The following is a 22866-nucleotide window of genomic DNA, read 5'->3' on the forward strand; positions in this document are numbered from 1 at the left end:
AACCCGGCTCCCCTGCATCGGCAGGCGGACGCGCAACCACTGCGCCACCAGGGAAGCCCAATTAATTAATTTTTAATTTAATTTTATATTGGAGTGTAGTTCATTTACAATGTTGTGTTAGTTTCAGGTATACAGTGAAGTGATTCAGTTATACATATATCCATTCTTTTTCTGATTCTTTTCCCATAATAGGTTTTTACAGAATATTGAGTAGAGTTCCCTGTGCTATACAGTAGGTCCTTGTTGTTTATCAATTTTATATATAGTAGTGTGTATCTGTTAAGCCTAAACTCCTAATTTATCCCCCCCTTCCCCTTTTGGTAACCATAAGTTTCTATGTCTGTGAATCTGTTTCTGTTTTGTAAATAAGTTCATTTGTATCATCTTGAAGCTCTTTAAACTCTTCTTATTGCCTGTCCAAGTCGTCAGAGTTGTGCTTTCACCCACGCCTTTCACATTTGCTGTTTCTGAGCAGAGCTGAGTGTTCTAGAAAATGACCAAGAAGGAGCACCGAGGTGGACATGAAAGTGGCAGGACTGCAGCTTCCCCAAGCCCACGCCCTCTTTGTCATCCTCTCCCCGGGGTCTTCTTCTGCTCTCATGCTCTGGTGTCTCTCTTTTCAGAGGTGTGAACATGTATGCCATGCTGACCGGGACCCTGCCTTTCACGGTGGAGCCTTTTAGCCTGAGGGCTTTGTACCAGAAGATGGTGGACAAGGAAATGAACCCCCTTCCCACCCAGCTCTCCACAGGTAACGCACCTGCCACTCCGATTCAGGGTCCAGGGCTGCACTCTAACCACCGGAAGCAGTGCTTGTTTTGCACCTAACTGGAGTTAGGACGACCCTCTGATTGTACTCGGTCTCTTCCTAGTATTAAAGCTAAGTCGCAAAAAATGGTTGGGTTTCCCATCTCTAAGGAGGCACTTTCCTCAGTCCTTTCTTTTTCCGTTGTAATTCTGAACCCCTAACTTCCTCCTTCTGCACAAAAAATACACATAACAAAAGGATCGTATAGTCTCCCTGGGAAAAATACTTTCAGGCTGGTTTGTTTTAAAACTCACCATATTATAATGTTGACTTTGAAAAGAATGTTGATCATCACATATCTACTGTGTCTTCCTTAGTCAAGTCACTGTAAAGAAATATTAGTTTCATTCGACTTTGGTGTGGGATTTGTTTAGCAATGTGAGTTTTTGAGCCTGTTCAGGAGCTTTTAAATATATATAGGTTTGGTTACTTGATTAGACTGAATCATCAGGTGTGTTTGGAAAGTACACTCAACTTTACCTGGTTCACGTTTCAGTAAACAGTTCGTATTAAGGTTTGGTTTCAGATCCAGCAGATTAGTACAGTTTGTTCTTTGGTTTGTTTCACAATTCACTTCAAGTTCCTGGCCTTGGCTTGGCCTTGACAGTCATTTAATTGGCTCCTTAGAATACACTCAGCTTCACTAAGATAAGGCATGTGGCCAAAAAAGAAAAAAGGAGTAATTATTTAATTTCAACGTATGGAACATGGTTAAAATATAGCATTTTTGTTTGACTACTATCAGGTATTTTTTTCTTGAGTTTAGAAAGCATCCATGAGGCTGACCCAGAATTTAATACTTGCCAAATGGCACCCAAGCTGAAATGCATTCTTATAGGTAATTACCTAATTCGGTTCATACTTTCACCTCTGCTGGGGAGGTTCGAATCTCTGGAGGCTGAAAGCAAAGCAGGCATTATGTACTTGGAAAGATGAGTTACACAGTTCTGACATTGTAGAAGAAATAGTTCTGTACCAAGAGCCATAACTCCTGGAGTTAGAAAATGTGCAAAATGTTGATTGAATTGTTATATTTATGTTTTAGAGCTTTCTGAAATGTTGAAAGTGCTGCAATGAAAGCACATTCATTCATTCGTTCCGTATTTCACATTCATTCACTTATTCCATGAATATGTCCTGGGCATCAACTCTGTGCTAGGAATGCTCTAGGCACCGGGAGGATAAAACAGTCTCTACCCATATAGAGCATACGTATCAGCAGGGGAGGCAAAAAAATAACATATAAACAAACACGTGTGATGTTTCATAGTTTAAGTGCTCTAAAGAAAATAAGATAAACCAGGATAAGGGGATAGAGAATAAAGATAGGTTGTTTTGGTTGTTGCTGTTGTTGTTTAACCAATTACAATTTTCAAACACCTTTTTTGTTGTGGCGTAATTGTGGATTCACACGCAGCTGTGAGAAATCATACAGCGAGATGTGTTTACCCTTCACCCAGTTTCCCCCATTGGTAGGATCTTAAGTAACTGTAGTTTAATATCACCACCAGGACCTTGTTAGAATCCATTGAGCTTACTGAGATATGCCTGCCCTTGTGTGTGTCGGTGTGTATTTAGTTCTGTGCAGTTTCATCACACGTGCAGAGTCATGTGACAGTTACACAGTCAAGATAGGGAACAGTCCCATGACCAGGATTCCTCGTCCTCCCCTTCTGTAGCCACAGCCACCTCCCTGCCTCCTAATTAACCCCTGGCAACCACTAACATGTTCTCCAACTCTATCATGTGTCCTTTCAAAAATGCTGTATATTTATATATATATCACTTTTTGTCACTCAGCATAATTCCTCTGGGATCTGTCCAAGTTGTTGCACGTATCAATCCTTTGTACCTTTTTCTTGCTGAGTAGTAGTCCATGGTATAGATATACCATTGTGTAAATATTCACCCATTGAAGGACATTGGGTTGTTCCCAGTTTCCAGCTACTATGAATAAATCTGCTGTCAACATTCATATACAGGTTTTTGTGTGAACATGTTTTCATTTCTCTGAGATGAATGCCTAGGAGTGAAATTGTTGGGTTGTATAGTAAGCACATATTTGGTTTGTAAGGAACTGTTACACTCCTGTTCTGAGTGGCTGTACCACTTGGCATTCTCTCTAGCAACGTGAGAGTGATCCAGTTTCTCTGCATCCTTGCCAGCATCTGATACTCTCACTACTTTTTATTTTAGCCATTCTGATAGGGGTCTAATGATACCTCATTGTGGTAACAAAAAAGATTTAATGTTTATAAATAAATTCAATCTTTCAAGGTAGTCTCTTTAAGGGTTATATAGTCATAAGTACTGCCATCTTTCAGAGTGATTCCGAAGTTCCTCTTATGATTCAGAGCCTGTTTTGTCCTAAGTGGCCCAATACAAAGAACAATAGGAGGTTGTTTGTATCCTCATGCCTGGAAAAGGCAGACAGTGTTCACTTTGAATCCCAGTGAGACCCTAAAGAGCTGAAGCTGCTTCTCGCTGTATTAGTCAGGATAACCCAGCTTATGCTGCAGTAACAAACAGCCCCCAGATCTCGGTGGCATAAGACAACAAAGATTCTCTCTCTTTTTTTTTTTTTTTTTTTTTTTTTGGTCACGCCATGTGGCGTGTGGGATCTTAGCTCCCCGACCAGGGATTGAGCCCGTGTCCCCTGCGTTGGAAGCACAGAGTCCTAACCACTGGACCACCAGGGAATTCAACAAAGATTCATTTCTCATTCCTGCTTTGTGTCTATGGAGAGTTGGATCAAAGGTCAAAGGGTTCTGCTCCTTCTAGTTAGTCAGGGTCCCAGACCAATGGGGCAGCCACCATTTCAAATGTATCTGATCCGTGCAGAGGGAAAGAGAAATCTAGAAGGTCTCTTGTCAGCAGTGAAATCTTCCACCAACATTCCACTCATAACTCCTAACTTTCTAAAACATGTCACATGGCTTCACCCAGCTAAAGGAACTGAGGAAGTGCAACCCTACCATATATCTGGAAGGCAGAAAGCCAGAAATATCCGTTGACCAAACAGCATTATTAGTGTGAGCCACAGGCTGTAGGAGGAGGAGCGGGGGTGGGGGGTGGGCAGTGGTCCCTGCCATCGTCACTGAGGAGGGTTGGGCAGCAGGGCAAGGAGAGGTAGAGTAAGAGCACGAGGAAATCAGTCTCATTACTTCTGAACCAAACTCGTTTTTACCCCAATACTATTATCTGGCCTTCGCAGGCTAGGCTCTAAGTGTCTTCTGATTGTGACAATTAAATTTACCCTTAAAGAAGTAAAAGTTGCACCCCTGAAAATGTTAAAAAAAAAAAATCCAAAGGAAATTCCACAGAAGAAAAATTAGAAATGTTCCAAGCAATGTCAGCATCCCTGGAGTTGGTGTCCGACCTCACGTAGCTCCTGCGCTGAGCAGACAGTTTTGACTTTGGCCTTAAGCTCTGTGTGTGCTTGTTAAAGATCTTCACATTCCTACAGGATGTTGTGGTCTTGACTGGTCAGGCGTGAGCAAGCCTGAAGTGCATTTCCATATCTGATTTTACAATTAAGGAATTTGGACATTGCCCTCCCCCTTTTATTCTTTTACCATTGGGATATGTGTATATCTACTCATCTTGGGCTTTAACCCTTTGTGCCAGGTACCAAACAGAGCGCTGGCACATAGTAGTTGCTCAGGGAATCTAAGTCTCTGGCACTTGTGTTAAAGTGTGTGGTCTGGGAAGGCAGCCCATAGATTCGTTTGACTACTCGGATATGGGATCTGGCTCGATGCGGTAGGGCCCAGAGCTGTGCCCCAGCTGCTGAGGGAGCTCAGGTCATCTTGTTTACAGAGGGAATGACTTCAGTTTTGGGGATCAGCCACTGCCCTTCCGTCAGCCCCCTGCTTCTCCAACCCTTTGTTCTTTGCACCCCGAGTTTACCACTTCTCCCTTCTACCGTGCCTGGCCCACCTTCATTTGTGATACTGTATGATACTGCCTTGTTTACATCCCAGAATATTAGCTTACAGTAACAAGAGTAGCTGCCATTTACTGAATGGCCATGGGTAAGTGCTTTTCATAGTACCTCCTGTTCTCAGAACAACTCTGTACGGTAAGTTCTATTATTCCCAATTTATTAAGGAGGAAACTGAGTCTCGGTGAGGTCATATAGCTTCTCTGGTTTTTAATTTGCATCTGCTTGACCCCCAAACCTGAACTTCCCTACTATACTGGGTTGCTTCCCTCTCTTTCTTTATGTTATTCAGTATAAGATGCCTCCGCTCCCCTCCCCATCCCAGATTTGGTGGTTTTATCTGTTGTCCTCATGTTTTGAGTAATATCCAAATTGAAACGTCCAAATTGAGGATATGCCATTTTATTGTGTCTCACTAATACATCTTTCTTAATTTGATGATTCTATCATTCATCCTTTTTTTGAGAATATTTATTTGGTTGCGCTGGGTCTCAGTTGCGGCAGGCGGGCTCCTTAGTTGCGGCTCACCAGCTCCTTCGTTGCGGCACGTGGCCTCCTTAGTTGCAGCATGCGAACTCTTAGGTGTGGCATGCATGGCATCTAGTTCCCTGACCAGGGATCAAACCCGGGCCCCCTGCACTGGGAGCACGGAGTCTTAACCACTGTGCCACCAGGGAAGTCCCCTATCATTCATGCTTGTAATGATCTTTCCACGTCTGTTGTATAATAGCACTCTTTTTTTAGATTAAGTTGGAATAATTTTTGCCATATTTGAGCTGAAAAAGAGCACAGTGTTATTGTCCTTGTGAGTCTGTTCTGCATGCTTTTGAAGAATTGCCTCTCTTCTCCACCGTGTAGTTTGAAAGCTTAAGCTGTTGGGATCTTGCCAATTCTGGCTTCTAGACAGTTTCTCTTTCTGCTTGTTGGTGCTTGTACATCACAGAGTTGTGAATGCCTTTCATGGTTTTCACATTTACCTTTTCATCACTACACCTCAATGATGGCACTTAGAATACATTCCAGACACTCAGTTCAGATCTAGAGGGTTTTGCACCATGAAGTCACTGAAGTGATGCTGAAGGTGGGGTGTTAGCATTTGGGAGGGTTGAGCCAATGCCAGTTAAGATTTCTGAGATGGCCAACAGGCCCATGAAAAGATGCTCAACATCGCTAATTTTTAGAGAAACGCAAATCAAAACTACAATGACGTAACACCTCACACTGGTCAGAATGGCCACCATCAAAAAGCCTACAAATAATAAATGCTGGAGAGGGTGTGGAGAAAAAGGAACCCTCCTACACTGTTGGTGGGAATGTAAATTGGTGCAGCCACTATGGAAAACAGTATGGAGGTTTCTTTAAAAACTAAAATAGAATTACCATATGATCCAGCAATCCAACTCCTGGGCATATACCCTGAGAAAACTCTAGTTTGAAAAGATATGTGCACCCCAGTGTTTACGGCAGCACTATTCACAATAGCCAAGACATGGAAGCACCCTAAATGTCCAGCAACAGATGAATGGATAAAGAAGATGTAGTATATATGTACAATGGAATATTACTCAGCCATAAAAAAGAATGAAATAATGCCATTTGCAGCAACTTGGATGGACCTAGAGATTGTCATACTAAGTGAAGTTAGTCAGACAGAGAAAAACAAATATATGATATCACTTATATATGGAATCTAAAAAAAATGATTCAAATGAACTTATTTACAAAACAGAAATAGACTCACAGGCAGAGGAAACAAACTTATGGTTACCAAAGGGGAAGGGCAGTGGTGGGGGGAGATAAATTTGGAATTTGGGATTAACAGATACATAGTACTATATATAAAATAGGTAAACAATAAGGCCCTACTGTATAGCACAGGGAATTATATTCAGTACCTTGTATATACCCTATAATGAAAAAGAGTCTGAAAAAGAATACATATATATGAAAAAAAAGATTTCTGAGAAGCCTCGACTGTCCAATAATTGCTGTTGCTGCTTTCTCCTGGGAGGTGATGAGGAAGGAGCTTCAGGTGTGGGAGACCCCAGCTAGTGTCCCATGGGCTGCACTGGAGCAAAAAGTTTGATGGCTTCGTCTGTCTCCTGTGGCTCTTTCCCTAGGCACAGGGTCAGGAGCTCACACAAGCCAGTCCAGACTTTGGAAAGCTGGAGCTCTTGGAGGTAACAGGTTTTGCACTGGAGGAGTGTGTACCTTCTGTGACATGGAGCACAGAGAGGGAGCGTGCCCCATGTGGGCCATCCCTACGCTTGAGCCCAAGTGGAGATGCCAAGCGCTAGCTTAGAAGACGGGCTGGGACGCATGGCTCTGGCCCCCATGGCTTTCCAGGACAGTGGAGAATATTTTAATCCCTTTTGCTCATGAGTCATAGGGCTATTCAAGACCCTAACACAAACTTCAAAGAGCTCTAAGGATGTTTTCAAAGTCCTTTTGGATAGTAAGGCAATATTTGTGATGTCCACAGAAAGAAAATTCACCAGTAGAGATCTGAACTAAAATTACTTGTGCTCATCAGCAATTTGTGAAGGCGCAGAGCGCTTGTTCTGAAAATAGAACAAAAACACACATCCAGTCTGTTCTTAGCTCTTCTGGTTAATCATACTCTGAGAAAGCCTGGGTTGCTATTCAGGTCCTCTGAGGGTAAGCAACAGAGATGTCTGTAAAAGAAACATCATTTACTGAATAGCCTCCCCGTTTCAACTCATTAAGCTCACATCTTTTTTTCTTTGACCAATAGATGCCCCTGATAAAGCAAATATAAATGACCTTACAATATAGGGGAGGTGAGAGAAGGGAGATAGAGGTTCCAACAAGAAGACCCCTCTTTTGGAGCCCCACTTGCTTTTCAGAGCATTGAAGAACATTTTAGAAAAGTTTTATTTGGAGACCCAGCTATAAAACTTAGAATAGTAAATGTATCTCATTGACTGTTCTGGCATCTACGCATATATTTTTACCCACAACGTTCTCAAAGGGAAATGACCTTCTGGTGACCTCATCAACTGTGTGGGAACCCACCTGGAGAGGTTACCTGGGGTCCTGAACTAGCAAAGGCTATTTCTTTTGGATTGATTCTGGCATCAGAATTAGCTCCTCTTTTGATGGCTTCATTTTTACCCTGCAAAAAATGGTTGACAGTAACACCCATCATTCTGCAAAGGACAGTTGTGTTTTGTTTTGTTTTTGCGGTACGCCGGCCTCCCACTGTTGTAGCCTCTCCCGTTGCGGAGCACAGGCTCCGGACGCGCAGGCCCAGCGGCCACGGCCCACGGGCCCAGCCGCTCCGCGGCATGTGGGATCCTCCCGGACCGGGGCACGAACCCATGCCCCCTGCATCGGCAGGCAGACCCCCAACCACTGTGCCACCAGGGAAGCCCCTGAAGGACAGTTTTTGAAATGACAACTAAAGCCTGTGAGAAACTGAGAATTTTTATGACTTATCACTGAAAAGTTAGATTATCTTAGAAAACTGAAAAATAGCTTTGGAGAGAAGATAGAAAAGTTTGGTGACCAAGCAAATTAAGATTATTTTCCGGAATCTATTACTTGGTATATTGGAAATTGGATATCGTGTACAAAGCTACATAAAAGAGTATTTTTTTCTCTTGCAAGGATAATATCATAATGCTTCATAAAATGAGTATAAATAAGAAAATATCCTGGTCCCAAAACTCAAGCAAGACAGACCATCTTCATTTTGAAGGAATCCCTGGCATTCCTTGTCCATACGAGGACCCGCATATTCTCCTGCTGAACAATTTTGGAGCCTGTGACCTTCATGTGCATTATAAACGTATTTTCCCATGTTGTGTAGTTGTCTCCACTGTTATAATCTTAAAGGATGCATGTATAGCACAGGGAACTATACTCAGTATTTTGTAATAACCTATAAAGAGAAAAGAATCTGAAAAGAATTTGTATATATATAATATATAAATATATAATAATATATATATATTCCTCAAAACCTACCTTGAGATCAAGCACTGTCTTTTTACTTTCTTTCATCCCTCTTTGGCTCACCTTTAGCAGTGGACCAGAGAAAAAACCACAGCGGTAGACCATAAGACCACAGGTGGTTTGGGGAAGTACAGGATGTGGGGAGACCCGCACTGGTTCGTGCTCTACCGTGTTCCAGATGCACCTCTTGGACAGATATCTTAAACTCTTGACTTATGACACCCAGAGATCCAGCAAATAGATCAGCAGTGGCTCGGGAGGTGTGGTGGGTCCCCTGCCCTGGGTCTTCCTTCAGCCTGTAACACACGCGTGTTCTCTGCTGTATGTCTTTGCAGGAGCCGTGAACTTCCTGCGTTCTCTCCTGGAACCAGATCCTGTGAAGAGGCCCAATATCCAGCAAGCACTGGCGAATCGCTGGCTTAATGAGAATTACATGGGCAAAGTGCCATGCAATGTCACCTATCCCAACAGGTAATCAAGCGCACACAGAGGGACTCCTCCTCGGGCAAGATGGGGCCTGTCTTACGAGCCCCTGAATAGTTCTGGACGGGAAGCTACACGTGATTCGAGGAAAGGCCACGTCTTCTCTTGGCTGCCCTTCCCCACTCCGCACACGAGACGAAGTGTAGGCGGGGCGGCCCGTGTGGCTGTGCAAGGGGCGCCCTGCAGGGGGCGCCCGGCGGAGGGCGTGCGGGCGCAGAAATCAGGCCGCACTCCCCTTATCAAGCCTGCTCCTGAGGGCCTGCGTTTTTCCAGAGCAGCACCTCTTTCTAATTCACACCAAGGGACCGTGTAGACTAGCTATGACCTGAGTGAGTGTGTGTGTGTCTGTGTGTGTATGTTTGTGTTTGAGTGTGTCTGTGAGTGTATCTGTGTGTGTGTGTGTGTGTGTGTGTGTGTGTTCCACTCGAGAGCTAGCCTGTCGGCATCGGGCGGAATCCGGTGGAATTGCCCTTTCCACACCATACCCCGGGCTCCTCTTCTGCCACTTCTTTTCTCTGATGTTTGTTTCAGCCCTAAGTCCCCTGCCCTGAAATGTTGGGAGGAGAAAGAAAAGTCAAGAGCAGGAGTCCTTTGCGGCAGGCCGTGTTTCCCTGTGCCGTTTCTGTGAGGAGGAATCTTTAGGGGAGGCTTACAGGCAGGAGTCCACAGGAGTCCTCAGGTATCACTGAGGGACACCTCATGATGGCCCACACGTCCCCATGCCCGGGTACCGAGTCCAGATTTGAAAACATTTCCTTGTACTTTTCCCTCCTCATTTGACGTATTGTCAAGTAGCCCGAGTGGAGGAATGAGGACCCTCCCCTCGGTGACTTTAGAGCCAACGTGAGGACCTATGGGTCCAATACCCCCCAGGACTGGGACCTACCTTGAGTCCGTCTTCCTTCAGACCTGGAGTGGCCTGCGCATTCTAGATCTGAAGCTCAGATGAAGACAAGAGAACCACTGATGAAGCGGGACAGGTAGAGCACTGACAGGGCAGAGAAGAGGTGTCCTCTGTGATCATATCTTCAAAATGCCCAGGAAGGTCTGGAAACATCCACCAAGACTTATGAAAGTTGCAGCACTGACTTCTCCAAATGAGATGGGCAGGCAGAGCTCCGTCTTGGGGAGGAAGTTCTAGAAGAACTTCAGGGGGTGTGGGTGGACAGTGCTGGGACCTGCCTCCTGGCTCCTGGGCCACATTTGCACTCGCCATGGCCATAGAGAGCTGTCGTCTACAATTCTAGCATTTGACTTGTGGGAGGTAATGTAAACAAAGTCTAGGTTACTTAGGTTACCAAGGGAACCTGGAAATAGACTGCTGGTTTCCAGTGCTGGCTCGGTTTGGGCTAGTACCTGAAATAGACACCGGGAATACTAGCCCAGTGTGAGACGGAAAGCAGAGCCGAGGGGCCGTGCCTCGTCACCAGGGCTCATGCTGCTTGGCACGCCCAGGTGTGCTCTCTGTAAAGGAGGAAGCGCTGGCGGCAGCCAAATGAGTCATTAACCTAATGTAATCACGGTCTAAATAAGCAGAATCAATCCACTCAATGCAGCAGCTGTTAAAGGAAGTGAAGCCGCTGGTAAAAATACAGTCCCCCCCTCCTTGCTGACCACATCTTCATTCACAAAGATTCAGGCCCAGGCATCTCATTTTGTAGCTTATAAACAGGCTTTTGTAGATTAAAACTTAAATTCTAGTAACCTATACTGGCTTTGCCAGCTTGGTCATTTTTGCATTTGGACTGGGTCAAAAGCAAAAAAGGCTGCACATGATCTAGGTGGGTAGATTGTAAAAATGGTTAAGAGCTTGTATATTAAGGAAAACAGCAGCTCAATATCTTCTGTTTAGGTAAGGTTCGCTACTCATTTTATACTAGAGGCAAATCAATGTCCGGTTTTTAAGTAATGAAACCAGAAATCTCAACTGTTGGGAAAGACCCGCGTTATTTACAGTCTTTATTGTGAAAAATATATAATGCAAAAAAAAAATGTGCTTTTGATGATTATTTTTCTGGTTTTACCAGCACACAGGTAAAGGGATTAAGAACATGTGACCAGGGAAAGGAATATTTTCTTTATAAAGTCTATTTTATAGCTTCCCAACATTCATAGCCCCAGATTTAATTATTTTAGATGTTGTCAATGTTTTACTTCTGGGAAAGAGAGAAAATAAAGGTCCTGTGTTTTATATCACTCTTCTTTAAAGCCTTCTGTTAATTCATTTGGGCCTCCAAGTTGATATCCCCAAGAGGCAAGAGGAAAATGTCTTTAAATGTAAATTCTTTATAATAAATGTTCATGTCAGTCAGTCACAGATGTTTGCTGTGTGCCAGGCTCCCCTCCTTGTTCTGGGAGCAGACATTTTTTTTAGAGCCGACCTTGGCTACCTCCTTCCTGTCCTGCGGGGGCCTGGACACTCTCCCACACCTCCAGTTAGCTCTGGAGATGAGTGGGAGGGAAAGCAGGTCATTGGTTCACAGGACAGAATTAGACCAAGGTGGAATAAAATTGGATTTAATGCAAATTTACTCAAAATTATACCTAGTGTTCTGGAACATTTTTTACCATTGTCTATATCATCAAAACTTGGAGAGATACGTTTGTTCTCTACATCTGTGTCTCAATTTCTGCCCTGCAAACCAGTTCATCTGTACCATTTTTCTAGGTTCCCCATATATGCGTTAATATACGATATTTGTTTCTCTCTTTCTGACTTACTTCACTCTGTATGACAGTCTCTAGATTCATCCACGTCTCTACAAATGACCCAATTTCGTTTCTTTTTATGGCTGAGTCATATTCCATTGTATGTATGTGCCACATCTTCTTTATCCAGCAAAGGGGGAAAGCGGCGGGGGGGAGGGGTTGGTGGTGGGATGAACTGGGAGATTGGGATTGACATGTATACACTGATATGTATAAAATGGATAACTAATAAGAACCTGCTGTATAAAAAAAATAAATAAAATTTAAAAAAAGAAAGAAACTTGGAGAGATAACACAGGTTCAACAACTGATACAGGAGAGCACTAAATACATGCATTGCTTATGGAAAATGTTTAAAATATCACTCTCAGTCAAGAGCCAGTCCACAGTCTACGTTTGGCAGAGTTCACCTGTTTTGGAAGACAGTGGGTACAAAGGGCAGAGACGGGGTGTCTCCCCCTGCTCACTTTCCTCCTCTCTCCTCCACCCCCAGCCCCACCCTGGTGGCACCCCACACCCAGAGCACCCTCCCTTCCAGGGCCTGCTCCTGGTAGGGGGCGGGGCCATCCTTGTGTAGCTGTGGGTGATTGGCCAGGGATGGGGGGAGGGTCACTAAAATCATGATCTGATTGGCTGGGAGGTGAGGCCATGAGGCTGTGGTCTGATTGGCCAATGTCAGTGATCTCATTGGCCAGGAGGGAGGTCAAGCAGCAGTGGTGTCATTGACCTAGGGCAGGGCTGCTGTTACCAGATAGTGTCAGACAGTTGTGCTTTCTGTGTTAAGTGCTTGTGGCAATCTTCACGTAATTATATCCTTTTTAAACAAACGTTATTATTTTTAACCATTAATCATACCAACCATACTCCAACCTGCTTTCTAGAATTTCTGATTTTGTACCCAACAGGAGTGAGGAAGGCAGATTTTGTGGTTTCTTGGGCACCTTTTCTTTGGACGGCACTTAGCCACATAGAGGGAGAGCTGACCTAGGTTACAATGGTCAACAGACCTAGGTCTGCCCTTGCTGCCCCTACTAACGGGCCTGTGAACTTGGCAAGTCGGTTTCCTCTTCTGCACCATTATGGGGTTATACTGTGTGGTTTTTCCTAGTGTTATGGTCCTGAGGTTCCACCAGAAATGTCTTCAGACCCTTTGGCGGTGGTTACAGAGCTCTCTAGCCAGATGTGCTCACCTTCTGCTCACAGAGTACTGTATTTGCATCTCTCTTGAGGACTGTAGCACGTTCTCTCTGATGACACACCTCCACTACCAACACACATACTCTCTATGCCCCTCAGCCTGTTTTTGTGCTCTCCATAGCTGCCACTTCTTGCCTATGTGTCCCTGGGCAAGTTACTTCCCTGTTGTGGGCCTCAGTTTCTCCATCTGTAAAATGGGGATAATAATGGTACCTACTCATAAGACTGTCATGAAGAATAAATGAATTTATTTTCTCTCTTCCCCACTGGAATGTAAACTCCATGAGGCAGGGACTTGTTGAATGAATGAATGAGTGAATGAGTGGTTAAATGAATGCCTGGCATTCATTTCTTTGGCATTTTATCCCAAGGAGTTTATCTTCATAATACTCCTGTGTAGAAGCTTTAACCTGTCCTCTGAGAGCACTTTACAGCGGAGCCCCAAATCCCCTATTTGTGAACTTGTGACACATTGTTCCTTTAAACCCTCTCCGGGCTGGCTCCTGAATGCCCTCCTTTCCCAACTCAGCTTCTACCCAACCTAAGTGTGGGCTCCACCCCATCTCCAACAAATACATTTTAAGGAAAAAAATGTCAAATTGTAAAGAAATTTGGGGCAATTGGGGAAATTTGAATATATTCTAGATATCAGAGACTATTAAGAGATTACTAAAGTTTTGTTGGGTGTGTTGATGGTATTGTGGTTCTACAGGAGATGTCCTTGGTTTTTAAAGATGCACGTCGAGGTGTTTAGGAAAAGAGATGTCATGATGTTTGTGATTTAAAATACTTTAGGAAAGAAAGGAGGGGAGGGAGAGATGAAGGAAGGAAGAAAGAAAGAAAGCCGAAGTGTTAACAACGGGTTCAACCAGGAATTGGGTACACACATAGGCTATTAGACTATTCCCTTTACTTTTCTGTATGTGTAACTTTTCCTAATAAAAAGTCAAGTGAATGGATGAGTGGATGAATGGACTGATTGTCCATGAGGGGGCCCGTGTGTGTGTTGGGGGGAGGGGGCGGTTTCTGTGCCGTCATGTTTGTGAGGATCGCTAAGGAGGCCCTGGAGCCTCTCAGCGACGGTGGGGAAGTGACTGGTTCTCTGTTCCTCTGCCCCGCAGGATTTCCCTGGAAGACCTGAGCCCGAGCGTGGTGCTGCACATGACGGAGAAGCTGGGCTACAAGAACAGCGACGTGATCAACACCGTGCTCTCCAACCGCGCCTGCCACATCCTTGCCATCTACTTCCTCTTAAACAAGAAGCTCGAGCGCTATTTGTCAGGGGTGAGTGGAGCCCCGCGGTGGTTTTCTCTGCTCTCTGTGGAAAAACGAGCTCTGACACTTGAACTGTTTCCCAGTTACTGACACTTGATCTGAGCTGTTAATTGAAACTAATGTGAGGCTGAGTTTGCTGAAGGTGGGATAAAATAGTAGCAAAACCTGCTTCTCAGGGAGCGCTTTTTATCTGAGGTGTTTTAAAAATATTCTCCCACGGAGTTAAGCTCTGGGCAGACTCGTGAGAGATTCAAGCCTCTTTTCCTTTCAGCCTCTTGTTGCCTTTTTGGCTCTGTTTCTCTTGGCTCCTTGGGGTCCCCACTTAGATGCACCTGGGCTTGTGCAACCATAAAAGTTGGGGAGCAGAGCCCGTCAAGCTCTGCTTCACCTCTAAAGCATGGTAGATGAGAAAGCCACTATTTACATTTACTTCTCTAGAAAACAAAAGTGAAACCTTGGCCCCTTCACTCAGTCTGGGCATCAGATAGTCCAGGTGTCGCGTGTGTTGAAGATGAAGGAGGTAGAGCTAGGAGCCTGTGTTGGACCATGGTACCCTCATGCTTTGGTCACCTTCATCCTTCTTCCTCATGAAGTTCATACATGCCTGGGTGAGGGAATTTACATGCTTCAGTATCTAGTTTTGACTACATCAACTCTTTGCAAATGGACAATGGTTAGAAAAGAATTCTGCAAAGAAAACTGGATCACAGGCAGTATGGATTCTGCATGTCACCCCTGTTTCTCCTACTCCGAATGGTGAGGACTGACCAGATCTAACAGGAAGTCAGCCAGAGAAATTTGGAATTGTCAGGAAGCCCATCTGAAGTTTGATTTCCTACCCATTCCTGAAGGATGATCTTCACCTTGCCTGTATGGCGCCTTGAGATCAGGTTGTATGGGGTCATCACTGTTAGGAAGACATTTAGAATCCAGAACGTAAAGAGGAACTTCTAGAGTTTTTCAGTGCTATTTAAAGTCACGTGTTAACCCAATATCCCACAAAATTCCACTAAACAATAGGCTTACAAACCTTTTATGAGGTTTCTACATTAAAGCTAAAGATGAAAATTCACCGACAGTTGGGGAAATGATATTCTCCCTGATGAGGGAGAATATGACCAAATGACGCCCAGCAGACTGCATGATCAGAATGTGTCTCTTATTAGCAAATGGATTTGGGAGACATCTAGAAAACATTGCCGAATACATGAAGAAGCTTGACGGGAGATTTATTAAACAATGGAACAAAAGTATAGATGTTTCTAAGCTGATGCAGCTTAGGGTATTTCCTAGATTTGGCTTCAGCAGGAAATTATCCACAGAACAACTTTTTTTTTTTGGTGAGCCACCAAAGGAATGATGTACATGAGAAGAAACATTATAGTAAAAGGCATTTAAAAATAAGAGCAATGTTTTATGGGGAAAAAAAATGTGCTCCAGAAGCAGTGATGGGACGAAACTTCGCAAGGGAACAGATATTGCAGCTGGCTTTCAGAGCCAGTGTCACGGTCACGGGAAAGCTACTGCAGGAGAGAAGTGGAGCTCAGAAAGACTGGACCTTTGATACATAGTATGTTATTTATATCATTTTATGATGTGATAAGAGGGATTAAGAAATCCTCTCACACCAGAGAACGGAGGTCCTCTGTTCACCTATGATGATGAGCTTAAAAGACATGTTAGACTCGAAGCCATTTCTCATTTCTCTTTTATAAGAAGACCATATGTCCTATATTTCTTTCTTATCTTATCCTTTTAAATTCCTATTTTATTGCCTATTTTATAATGTACGTGATATGTTAGTACAGTACATGCTTATAATTTATAAATAAATGCACACATATTGCAGATGCCTGCTAACAACTTTTTTCACTCATATGGGCTCGAGGTCACACCATTTAGGAACCACCATGCTAGGGACAAGTAGTTCTCAAGTAAAAGGAACAGAGGAGGGTCACACGCTGATTTTCTTTTAGAAATGATGAATGTTGTTCAAAAATTAGTTTTAAAAAATGTTTCCATGAAACTGGCTACAAAGTTTATGATTTCACATATTTAAAGGATGACATTGCTACTTTTCTGAGTAAGCTAGCAGATTCAAACATTCTCCTTTTGGAAGAAACTGTTTTCTGGATACTGATCAATAAGATAGAGGGACTTTTGTTTTAAAAATAGTTTCTTTCCTTATTTAAATTATATTTTTTATTTTTGTCTGTGTTGGGTCTTCGTTGCTACACACGGGCTTTCTCTAGTTGCGACGAGCGGGGGCTACTCTTCGTTGCGGTGTGAGGGCTTCTCTTATTGTGGAACACGGGCTCTAGGCAGGCGGGCTTCAGTAGTTGCGGCACGTGGGCTCAGTAGTTGTGGCGCATGGGCTTAGTTGCTCCGCGGCACGTGGGATCTTCCCGGACCAGGGCTCAAACTCGCGTCCCCTGCATTGGCAGGCGGATTCCTAACCACTGCGCCACCAGGGAAGCCCTAGTTTCTTTCTTATGTCTACCTCCACGTCTACAGATGAAAACTTTGGTAACTCACACTCTTAATCTCACGGCTCATCCCAAGTAAGAGACATTCGTGTGAAGCTCTTAGGGTATGTCTCGCCTTCTCTGGATGTCTTGCCATCTGCTATGTTTGCCCAGCATCAGGGTTACAAATGGTGCGTGCAGTGTTGCAAAGCTCTGTGGTTTTGTCTGCTGAGAAGTTCCCTGGAAACTCAACTAACTTAGTTCTAACTGGAGAAGGTTCTTTCTTATTTTATTATCTGTTTCACACTTAAACCTTCAATCATAGGACATAGCTGGTGTGAGAACCAGTGTCTAGGTGGATGGCTGCTTTTAAGAAAGAATTATTCCCCATAGACAGCCATAGCTGGTCCACTCAGTAATTTCCACACAAGGCTAATTTAATTGCACCTATGCACTGTTCCCGTTAAGAATATCATTAACCAATTACTACCAACCGTGTATAATTTTGAAAGCAAAACTAGTGAACTCAAAAGTAAAATATTGTATTGGGCGATTGGGATTGACATGTATACACTGATGTGTATAAAATTGATGGCTAATAAGAACCTGCAAAAAAAAAGAAAAAAAGTAAAATATTGTAACTTAATTATTTGTCATTTCTCCCCTTATCCCTTGATTCTTGTTTCCTCTTTCTAAAACCTAGAAGCGTGGATTTTAATTTGGAGAGCCTGTAAAGGCATTCTGTGAATATTTGTTGGCTGAAAAATTAATCAGTCATTTAATTTCACCTGTCGCCAGAGAGGATTGCACCTGAACAGTGCCCCTAGGTCATCTTAGGTGTGGTTATCTGTCTTCTTCTTTAAGCTATATTATGAATTGCTGTGACATTTATTGGGGCCGGGGGCAGGAACTAGGGCTTTTTTTTTTTAATTGAAGTATAGTTGATGTACAGTGTTGTGTTAGTTTCAGGTATACAGCAAAGTGATTCAGTTATACCTATATATATGTGTATATATATATATATTCTTTTTCAGATTATTTTCCATTATAGGTTATTACAAGATATTAAATCTAGCTCCCTGTGCTGTAAAGTAGGTCCTTATTATTTATCCACTTTAGGGCTGTTTTTAAATAAGCAACATCTGTATCCCATTCAGTAATTCAGTAAAATAAGGTATTCTCCCCAGCTCACACACTTGGTCTCTGCTTTCATGTGTTAAGAGTGGTCTTCATCACACAGATGAAAGGACTGAGGCCCAGCAAGGAGCAGTGATGTGCCCAGGGTCACCTGGCCCTTGCCTGGCAGAGCCAGGAACAGAAATAGGTCACCTGATTCTGGGTCCCGGGCTCTCCCCACACTCCATCCTTGGATGAGGCTTTGCACTGCAATTAAGTGCCTTGCCAACCCCCTTCTGCCCTTTCTCAGCCAAGCGCTGGTTTAAAAATTAATGAATGCTTAATGGACGTTTCTATTTCCCGTGAGTTAAGCCAGGCTTTTTTTTCTCTTCTCCTCTGGCAGAAATCCGACATCCAGGACAGCGTCTGTTACAAGACCCAGCTCTACCAGATAGAAAAGTGCAGGCCCATCAAGGAGCCCTATGAGGTGAGTGGCCCCCAGAGCAAACCCCATGATCTCTTAGGAAGAGTGGATTTCCATTCTGGGGGGAAGAGGGGAAAGGAAACCAATTATTGCGGGACACAGAAGTAGCCAAAGACAAATACTTACTTCACTGAGCCTTTGAGAAATGGTTTACAGCGGGGCCACCATCGTTAAGTCTCTAGACTATGGTTCTCAGCTGTGGCCACACAGTGGAATCCCCGAGGAGCGTTTTAACATCTGGATGCCCAGGCCGTACCTCAGACTGATTCCAACGATCCATTCTCGATCTCCAGCGAGATCGGGGGTCAGTATTTTTTAAAGCTCCCTGGATGGTTCCCAGTGGAATCAAGGTTGGAGTCCGCTGTCAGATCTCCAAAAGGTAAAAACGAGGTGCTGAAAAATATAAGTGTCTGTAACACTTGTTATCAGGAGAACAAAGTACAGTGAGGAGCAGGAAAAAGTATCTGGAGCAAAGCCTTTCCAGTCAGCTGTCCCTGGTGACTTGATGCTACCTAGAACGTATCTGAGAGAAAATACCAAGATTCTTTGATTTCAGAGTAAAAACTGGTATCATTTCATCCCAAATTTGGACCCCAAATACATGCTTGTTAAGAGACTGTGTCTGGGAACTCGAGATCCAAGGCCTGGAGCACAGGGTAAGGGTCCCTCCACCAGGACTCCTCATTGGCTGTTTTGTCCAGTGGGGCTCGCCCGTCTTCTCAGTGCTTTTCCATGGAATATGGAACGAGCTGGGCTGCTCTCCATGGCGTCAGCAGAAAGCAAGTGGGACACGGCCCAGGCCAGCCCAGTGACGCCGGTGTCGGGGCTGCTGAACCGCCGGCACCACGTGTAAATGCGTCCACCCCTGAGCATCGAGGCTGGGGTAGGCTGGGGTAGCTGCAGGAGGAGGGTGAGGCTGGTCAATCTACACAGCCTGGGGGATGGCACCATTTAAGGAGGCAGGAAAAGGAGACGCTGATGACAGAGAAGCTAGCGAAGATAACGGGGCAGCCGGAGACCCAGGAGGGAAGGATGCCAGGGAGGACGTGGGAAAGGTCAAGTATAAAGCAGCCAGTGGTGACAGCTGAGCAGTTTCTCGTCCCGGAGGAGGTGGAGAAGGCAGAAAGGAGATTGCGTGGATTTGGGCAAGTGAGGATGCCGCTGGCAGCGAAGAGGAGCTGGGGAGCGGGTGGGGTGGGAGGCAGAGGAAGGAACCCCAGTGATGCGTGGGGAAGGGCATGCATTCAGAGCAGCCAGGGTGGGCCCTAGCCTTGACCCCAGGCTGCAGGCCTCCTTCCTCTGAGACTGGCTGTGACAACATTGTCACTTCTCTATTTTGAGAAGTGAAAGAATTGAAAGGCACAGAGGATAATAAGCTCCGTGTGTCCAAAATTAACAAATGTACACGTTTTGAATCATGTATTTTAATTAAAAAGAAACACTGCAGAAAAAAAAATGATGAGGACGGAGATAAACTTTTGGAGGGGCAGCAGGGGGGCACGGACTGGGGCTGGGCCGGAAACACACATGGCTTCTAGGGCTGGGAGCGGGAGAGCAGAGATGGTGTAGGGCCAGACTCCCCTGAGCTCCACACCCCTCCGGCCAGTGGCTTCCTGAACCTTCTGTGGCGTGAATGAAGGCGTCTCAAATCCAGCACACCTGGAACCAACCCCACTTCTCCTCCCCCATCTCCCCCGACCCCTGGCCCCTATTTTCTGTCTCCAAATGGCAGCCCCACCCTCAGTACAGGGCAGAAACCTGGAAGACCTTTGTATCCCTTTCCCTCACCCCGAGAGCCAGTCTGTCGCCAAGTTCTGCTGGTTTGGCTCGTGAAGCTCTCCAACCCCTCCACTCTCCGTCCGCCCCATCCTAGACACCATCACCTCTTGCGTGGACCTCAGCTGCAGCCTCCTTCCTAACTGGTCCCGCTCCTTCCCCGTGACTACCTGGCGCTCTGTCCACACACCAGCCAGAGCGAGCGATTCTCACTCAGATCAGACCACGTCACTTCCCCTCTTGAAACCTTCAAAGGCTTCCTTAACCTGGAAGGCAAACTCTGTGACATGGCCACCACGTCCCGGATTGAACTGGCTTTGCCAGCAGCTCCAGCCTTGTCTCCCAGGCCCCGCACACAGCCCAGCTTCTTGCTGTGTGCTCAGTCCCATGGGCCTTGAGACTCTGTGCTCTCTTGGCTGCCAGGGCTGGGCACACCCTGTTCTCTCTTCCAGAATGTTCTCCCCACCCCTCTCTGCTGAGTTAATGTGTATCTTCAGATCCCACGGCAGGGTCATGTCCTCGTGGACCCCCGCCGTTCTCTGACCTCTGCCATTGGGTTGCATCCCTCCGGTACACGCTGTCACACACATTCTGCTTCCTGGGGCTTGTCCCATTGGCAGGGTTCTGTTTGTTCAGGGATTGTTTGATCGTCATCTCTCTTCCCCACTCTGGACTGTGAGTTCCTTCAGAGCAGGGACGGCGTCACTTTTGCTCCTTACCGTGTCCCTAGAGCCTACACGATGCCTGGCACCCAGCAGGGGATCAATAAATATTTGCTAAATGAACAAATGAAATAGTCAAGTGGACCTTGGCGCTAGTCTCAGAAAATAGAATTGGGCCAGCATCTGGGGAAGGTCGAACATTCCAGGTGGGACACCTAGCTTGATTCAAGTCGGGGACCACCTGCACCATAGCGTGCAAGTCGAATTATCATCACCTGATGGCCATGCCCTGTGGCAGGGAGGGACCTCTTACAGTCCCTTGCAGGGAGGGTAGGCACCTCGCCTGGGGTCCAGGGGATACTGAATTCACTGTTAGGCTCCCCTGCCTCTTGGTTTGACTGTTTAGGGCCTCCGGTAATAACACAAACTTAGACGTACCGCATGCCCCTATGTGTGTGCCCTAGGCAGCCTCTAAGCCACCTGGCTGATGCCCATGTCCTTGGTTGCCCTTGTACCCGACCCTGCTTGTGTGTTAAGTGTTAGAACCGCGATGGGAAAGGGGCCTCTTTTTTTCATCCAGGTTATTATTCTCAGCTGATTATTTCATTTGGCCCGGAAAACACATAGTAAGCATTTTAAAACATTTGTCGAAATATTTAATGGTTAGGGTTTCAATAGGAACGCTAATGGGAAGACAGCACTTCAATTTTCTGTGATCCATTTGTTTTCTCCAAGCTGCAGCGATACTTGTGCTAATTAAATTACAGGCTCTGGGGCTTCCCTGGTGGCGCAGTGGTTGCGCGTCCGCCTGCCGATGCAGGGGAACCGGGTTCGCGCCCCGGTCTGGGAGGATCCCACGTGCCGCGGAGCGGCTGGGCCCGTGAGCCATGGCCAATGCGCCTGCGCGTCCGGAGCCTGTGCTCCGCAACGGGAGAGGCCGCAACAGAGGGAGGCCCGCGTAACCCCAAAAAAAAAAAAAAATTACAGGCTCTGACTAGATGATGCAACTCCTCTCTGTTGGAACCTAGAAAGTAGAACGGGGCCAGTTAGAAAAAGCGGTGAGAAAGTCTGAAAGAAGCCAGATTTCCCAGGTAAAGCCCACTCAGAGGCTCGGTGGGGTTCTGCCCAGTTACCATTAGGCGGTCCAGGAGGAGAAGCGGCCAAGTGGCGGGGGAGGGAGGTGTTGTGAGCAGGAGCCCTGGAATGAAGTTCAAGGTTGTACCCAGGCCGGCTGGGGAGCGGGCTCCGGGGCCACGTCCGGGCATTGAGGGCACGCGATGGTCTCTTTCTTCTTCTCGATCCTGGTTCTTTTTCTCCAAGGAGACGGAGGAGCTGAATTAAGTGGAAAGAACTTCCCTCTTGGGACTACAGTGCCGTCATTTTATGACTTTACCACTTTCTCCCCCTCTTCTTCCTGTAACAGGCAGAGATGATGTCTGGAAAAGTGGGACACTTGTCTCACCTTAGGCGTGTGCCCCAGAGATTCCTTTTCCTAAAACAGAGGCCCTGGGGGACCATGGGGGTCGTGGCAGAGCAGTCATCATTTCTAAACTGGCTTACTAAAGCTGTACCATATGACCCAGCAGTCCCACTACTGGGCATATACCCTGAGAAAACCATAATTCAAAAAGAATCATGTACCAAAATGTTCATTGCAGCTCTGTTTACAATAGCCAGGACATGGAAGCAACCTAAGTGTCCATCATCGGATGAAGGGATAAAGAAGATGTGGCACACATATACAATGGCATATTACTCAGCCATAAAAAGAAACGAAATTGAGTTATTTGTAGTGAGGTGGATGGACCTAGAGTCTGTCATACAGAGTGAAGGAAGTCAGAAAGAGAAAGACAAATACCGTATGCTAACACATATATATGGAATCTAAGAAAAAAAAAAATGTCATGAAGAACCTAGGGGTAAGACGGGAATAAAGACACAGACCTACTAGAGTATGGACTTGAGGACAT

General features: G+C 45.4%; 1 protein-coding gene across 2 annotated transcripts in view; it reads left to right on the forward strand.

Moving 5' to 3' along the window:
- The window catches only part of HUNK (hormonally up-regulated Neu-associated kinase), a 117790-nt gene that overhangs the window by 80844 nt on the left and 14080 nt on the right, over positions 1 to 22866 (forward strand). For both annotated transcript variants that reach the window (XR_003680775.2, XM_024120406.3), the window contains exons 5-8: positions 624 to 751; positions 9065 to 9200; positions 14240 to 14402; positions 18378 to 18461. Coding sequence is in view for 1 of the 2 variants with exons in the window: in XM_024120406.3 (XP_023976174.1) it covers positions 624 to 751; positions 9065 to 9200; positions 14240 to 14402; positions 18378 to 18461 (511 nt within the window). In the remaining variant the exon portion in view is untranslated. The remainder of the gene's footprint in view (positions 1 to 623; positions 752 to 9064; positions 9201 to 14239; positions 14403 to 18377; positions 18462 to 22866) is intronic.

The sequence above is a fragment of the Physeter macrocephalus genome, chromosome 8 (assembly GCF_002837175.3).
Source record: "Physeter macrocephalus isolate SW-GA chromosome 8, ASM283717v5, whole genome shotgun sequence".
In the NCBI taxonomy this organism is placed as follows: domain Eukaryota; kingdom Metazoa; phylum Chordata; class Mammalia; order Artiodactyla; family Physeteridae; genus Physeter; species Physeter macrocephalus.